This window comes from Arachis ipaensis, chromosome B2, assembly GCF_059453495.1.
Source record: "Arachis ipaensis isolate K30076 ecotype BB chromosome B2, ASM5945349v1, whole genome shotgun sequence".
NCBI classification, from domain to species: Eukaryota; Viridiplantae; Streptophyta; class Magnoliopsida; order Fabales; family Fabaceae; genus Arachis; species Arachis ipaensis.
In genome coordinates this window covers 120,445,903-120,451,504 of record NC_142437.1, presented here as the reverse complement: position 1 = coordinate 120,451,504, position 5,602 = coordinate 120,445,903, and the positions used below count along the sequence as shown (strand labels likewise).

Genomic DNA, 5,602 nt, shown 5'->3' with positions numbered 1-5,602 from the left:
CCTCCCGAATTTGTTAGGAGCTAATATGCTGAGACTATAGTGAAATCACCATTTGCTGTATGGCTCCAATAAATCTGATCATTTTCTCCTTTCTTTTTTGGAGGGGTTGTATTGAGGATGCTTTGATAAGTCTATCCTTCTACATCATTGCTTAATAGCATTCTATTCTATTCTCCTTTTTCATCAACAAAATGAGCTATTGTCATTTTTTTTTCATCATTTATTTCTCTATTAGCCTTCAAAACTAAAGGCCCCTTTCCTTCTAGCCATCTGTCATTGAAAAAACTAACTGATTTACCATTATTCAGCCACCATGAGAAGTGCATTTGATTTTTCTCCCAAATTTTTGAAATATCCTTCCAGAACATGGAATCCGATTTACAACTTTTAATATAATGTGGTAGTTCCAAATGTCTACCATATTTGTATAGAAGTAGTTGTGCCCAAAGCGCCGATGAATCTTTTATCAACATCCATAACAATTTCAATTGAAAAGCCTCATTTACTTTGCTAAGTTGCTTCAAACCAAGCCCTCCCTGATTTTTGGGAAGGCAAAGAGTTGACCAACTCACCTGGTGCATCTTTTTCATATTCTGCAATTCTCCCCATATAAAACTCCGCTGCAACTTTTCAATTTCATTACAAATCCCCTTTGGAAGTAAAGTATGCTGCATGTCGTAATTGGCAATGGGAATAATCACAGATTTTGCCAAAGTAACCCTCCCAGCTAATGATAAACAGTTTACATTCCACCCTTTAAGTTTGCTCTGCACCTTCTGAATAACATTTTTAAAATTTTCTTTGGTTGAGGGCTTGTTGGTAATCATGGCCCCTAAATACTTATCCAGACTTGATTGTTCCTGATAGTTGCATTTATCCTTGATAGCTCTCCTGAGATGCTCCTTAATATTGTTTGAGAATACTATTGAGATTTTGGCTCTGTTCACCTTGAGTCCCGAAGCCTGACAAAACTTCTCCATCACTCTTCCCACATTATCAATCTGAGAAGTATTAGCCTCTGCAAATATTAGCAAGTCATCTGCAAATAGCAAATGGGTAATGATAGGGCCTTCCTTTCCCACTTTAAATTCTTTCCAAGTCAAAGTTTATGCGCTCTCTTCAATGAGATGGGATAGTTTATCCATTGCTATAACAAATAAATAGGGTAAAATCGGATTCTTGATGGTCTGAACTCTTCTGTTTTTTCACCATTCCAAATCACATTATAAGCTACTAATGATATACATTCCATGATAATTTGAACTAAGAGATTTGGAATTCCAAATTCCATGAGGCATTATTGTAAAAAAACTCCACCTAAGGCGGTCATACGCCTTTTCAAAATCATATTTGATAGACATGAAGCCCTTTTTCCTTTTAATTTTTTCATCAAATGCAGAATTTCTTTTGCAATAATGATGTTGTCCTGGATTTTTCTCCCAGGAATAAAACTAGGCTGATAGGGAGAAATTCTTCCATCAAGCGCAAGCTTTATACGTTCAACCAATATTTTTGTAATACACTTATAACTCACATTACATAAAGCAATTGGTCTGAATTGAGTGATAGATTCAGGTACCTGAGCTTTAAGTATGAGAGAGATAAGAGTCTGATTACATTCTTTAATATTGAAGGAGTTGTTCCAAATGCGCAACACATGATCTACCACATTCTTCTGGATCACATTCCAATTTTCCTTATAAAAAAGAGCTGGAAAGCCATCTATTCCGGGAGCTTTTAAAGAGCCTATACTAAAAATAGCCCTTCGGATTTCAGCCACCGTAGGAATGCTGTCCATGTTTCTGCTTATCTCTTCTCTAAGAGGTGGATATGGGACCTCTGTGTTGAGTAAGGGAGGGTTCTGATCTTCTTCACTATAGAGCTCTTTAAAGAAGATAAGGACAGCATTAATTAGTTCTTTCTGATCCTCCATCCATAATTCATCTAGTCTTCTTAGCTTTAAGATTCTATTTCTCCTTCTCCTAATTATTGTTTGGGTGTGAAAATACCGGGTATTTCTATCACCTTTCACTACCCAATCCTCTCTCGATTTTTGCATCCATAAAATCTCCTTCCAATCAAGAATTTTCTCTAACTCTCTGTTAAGTTGTCTCTCCAATTTTTCTAAAAATTCATTCCGCCCATAAGAAGCAGCTCTCTGTATTCTTCCAATTCTATTCATCAGTCTGACTTTTTGACGCCCAATGTGACCAAATATTTCTCTATTCCACACTCTCAAGTCTTTTGTGAGACTGTCAAGAGCTACCGAAAGTTGTTCTTTGCTCCTCCAATTTTGGTTGATAAGATGAATGCAGTACAAACAGAAGAAATGAATGACTCTATTGTCCCTTCCAGGGACGATGGTTGCTGAGATCCTGAAGTTTCCAGGGGTGGAGTTTGCTTTTCACATTTTAACTATGATGAAGATTATAGCCTGGAATTGCAGAGGAGCGGCCAGTAAAGGATTTGGTCGTGCCTTAAGAGAATTAGTGAAGCAAAAGAGTTCGGATATGGTCATCTTGGTTGAAACACGATGTAGTGAAGAACAAGCGAAGAAGACAATAAAGAGTTTTTAGTTGTTCAGTCTATAGAGTTTTGGACCTAGGCCCAATATACTTTTCATTTCACCCAAACAAACAACAACAAAAAAGAGTTGATTTTCATTTCCTTAGCCATTGAAACTCAAACTAAAATTCTAAATTAATACTTGACCAAAAGAAAAAATAATAAAATGAATTTGATTAAAAGAAAAATGAATACACCTTGCTAAAGCACTAATCAAAGTTGTTCCTTTCTCAGCATTAATCTCAAGTTTTAATAATAGGGAAGAAAAAAAGAAACGCTTGCTAGTTGCTAAGGGACAGCCAATTCTTCAAGCAAAATTAATCTTTTGACAACAGAATTTAAATATATAGTTAGAGGTTACATCAACTAAATAAGGTGAGCATAAAATCAAATGGTATTTTATTGTCATGACATGAGCTCTCTATAAATTATGGACCCATTTTAATCTTGGTATTCTCTTAATCTTTATATGTGGACATCATCTTAAATGAGATTTAATTATTCAATATTAAAGATGTATACATATTTATTGTAACCTAAGAATCAAAGAAGCGCATCTGGTGTAGTGGTATCATAGTACCCTCCCACGGTACTGACCGGGGTTCGATTCCCCGGATGCGCATTAATTTTCCTGCTTTTTAGTAATGTTTTTGTGAGGATCCTGGTTTAAAAAAGCCTTCTAGTTGTAGGCTTGTACTAAAATCTAAAACTCACCTCAATTAGTCTGTAGTGTTTCCCTATTTTGACAAATTAGGTGGCCCTTATTATGTCTAGACTTTATGGCGCATTTATTTCCCATCCAACTTTAACGATGACTTGAACAACTCATATTTCTGTGAATAATTAAAAAGAAAAAAACTAATTTCATTCTTTTGTCTATTCCCCTAGCTGCATGATTTGTAACAAATTGGGTGCGCATATCCCATCATTGACAAGTACCATATGAAAACATGGGTGAGACTGTGAGGGTGAAAGGATAGGATTACTCAATACTACTCATCAACTATTAATTTTTAGTGACCAACCTGAAATAATAGGACTTGATTGAAATGCATACAAAATGAGGTTACTTACGTTGGAGTTAGATTTTTTTTTTTTAGTAAAGTATCGTTTTTGTCCTTAACGTTTTGGGTAAATCTTATTTGTATCCCTAACGTTTAAATTGTCTTATTTGTATTCCTAACGTTTATAAAAATGATTCAATGTTATCCTACTATCAATTATACTAACAAATTAGATTATATTTTTCAATTATTCTCACTTGAATGTATTCATTCTCAATTATGTCTCACTTGAATGTGTTCGATTTTAATATTATACCCACTATTTGTGTTTAGATTCAATTATATCCTTAGAAAAGTGAATTATGTAAATGTTGTAGGAATTAATTTCAACATTTGATGAGCTATTTTTCGGAGTAGATAATCGATTCTATCCTAAACATTTGTATTCTAACTTCAAGAAAAGATTTTTAAAACTCAAACTAAAGCGCTCATGATGTGTAATTGACGGCAGGATAACATTGAATCACTTTTACAAACGTTAGAGATACAAATAGGACGATTTAAACGTTAGGGATACAAATAGGATTTACCCCAAACGTTGGGACAAAAACGATACTTTACTCAATTTTTTTTTAATTGTTAGAGATATAATTATTAATGTTGTATTATTTTATCAAATTAAACTTTTGAGAAGTCACCAAAAAAAATTAAACTTTTGAGATGAATGATTTTATAATATGGTGTCAGAATTCTATGTTTGAAAGATTTAGAATTCAATCTTGGTGAACCCTAAAAGTGAAAAAATAGTATAAAGCAAATAAAAAGAAAAAAAAAGGCCTATGCAAAAATTAAGTTTACGTTTTTGGGATAAGTAGTTTCGTGACACTTCTCCATAAATTTCTCCCATATTTACTAATTCATAATTCAATACACATCTTTAGATATTCACAATGTTTCTTTACTTTAACAATTTTTAAAAGAAATTATTCTAATTTATCCTAAAAAAATTTGAACCATTTATTTTATAGGACTTAAACATTTAAAAAATTGAAAAAAAACTCTACATCCATGTAAAAAATACATGAATGTTATCAAAGTAACTTTCTTCACACATGCGTTCTCCCACCCCACAGTTGTTTGTTATACACGCGCCTTATATAACGTATCGTGTTTTCGTTCTTCTTCTTCTTCTTCTTCTTCTTCTTCTTCAACCTAATAAAATTCGTTGTTCTCTTCTGTTCGCATTTTTTTTCTCTGCTCGCATTCTTCATTATTGATCTGCATTGAAATCAACGTAATCAGCTCCGTCGTTCTTCTTCTTCTTCGTTTTCTTCTTTGATCTACACTTCTAAATGGAAACAACGAATGATTCAACTTCAAATAAGTTGAATGATGTTATTACGTTGAGACAGCTAGAGAATGATTGCTGCATGCTATCACAATAATCTTAAACATTGAACAAAGTAAAAGGAGGCCACCGAACCGAACAACATTCATTTGGTGAATCAAAACCACAAAGGCCACCAAACCGAACAATGTTCATGTGGTGAATAAATAGTGATCAAATTTCAATCAACAAGAATAGTATTTCTCCTCCTCTTCCTCCTCCTCCTCCTTCTTCTTTCAAATTTGCGCACGTAGGTTCTTCTTCTTCTTCTTCAGTTCAGTGGATAGTTTAACTAGGGTTTTGAAATTGGTTGTTACTATGTTCAGTACTTCTTTTGCATGGAGAAGTACTATTCTTGTTGATTGAAAATTGATCACCATTTATTCACCACATGAACATTGTTCGGTTCGGTGGCCTTTGTGATTTTGATTTGTAGGCAGAGTTATTTGAATTTGATTTTATATAATGGATTATGTTTCGTTCACTCAGTATTATACAATTGTTTCACCATGAGTACTGTGTTTGGTTCATTCTGTAGAAAGCTGTTTGAATTTGATTTTATATAATAGATTATGTTTCATTCACTCAATACTATACAATTATTTCACCATGAGTATTGTGTTCGGTTCATTCTGCAGAAAGCTGT

General features: G+C 33.6%; 1 protein-coding gene and 1 non-coding gene across 2 annotated transcripts; one reads left to right on the top strand and one right to left on the bottom strand.

The window, feature by feature from the left end:
- Window positions 1-167: 167 nt before the first annotated feature.
- LOC148575421 (uncharacterized) lies at window positions 168-1,933 on the bottom strand. The gene is made up of 2 exons (XM_088506228.1): window positions 1,618-1,933; window positions 168-1,039 (listed from the first exon to the last, which is right to left on the bottom strand). The coding sequence occupies exons 1-2, from the start codon at window positions 1,931-1,933 to the stop codon at window positions 168-170; spliced, it is 1,188 nt and encodes a 395-aa protein (XP_088362354.1).
- A 1,183-nt stretch (window positions 1,934-3,116) lies between these two features.
- Window positions 3,117-3,187, top strand: TRNAG-CCC (transfer RNA glycine (anticodon CCC)). Its single transcript has one exon. It is a non-coding gene; the product is annotated as a tRNA-Gly (tRNA).
- The last annotated feature ends 2,415 nt before the right edge of the window (window positions 3,188-5,602 follow it).

What these genes read in the sequence shown, in the direction of transcription:
- LOC148575421 (XM_088506228.1), bottom strand. Translation starts at nt 1,933, where the DNA reads ATGGAGGATCAGAAAGAACTAATTAATGCTGTCCTTATCTTCTTTAAA. An exon ending in CTCCTTCAATATTAAAGAAT is followed by an intron (nt 1,040 to 1,617) that starts GTAATCAGACTC and finishes TGCTATTTGCAG; the next exon opens with ATGACTTGCTAATATTTGCA.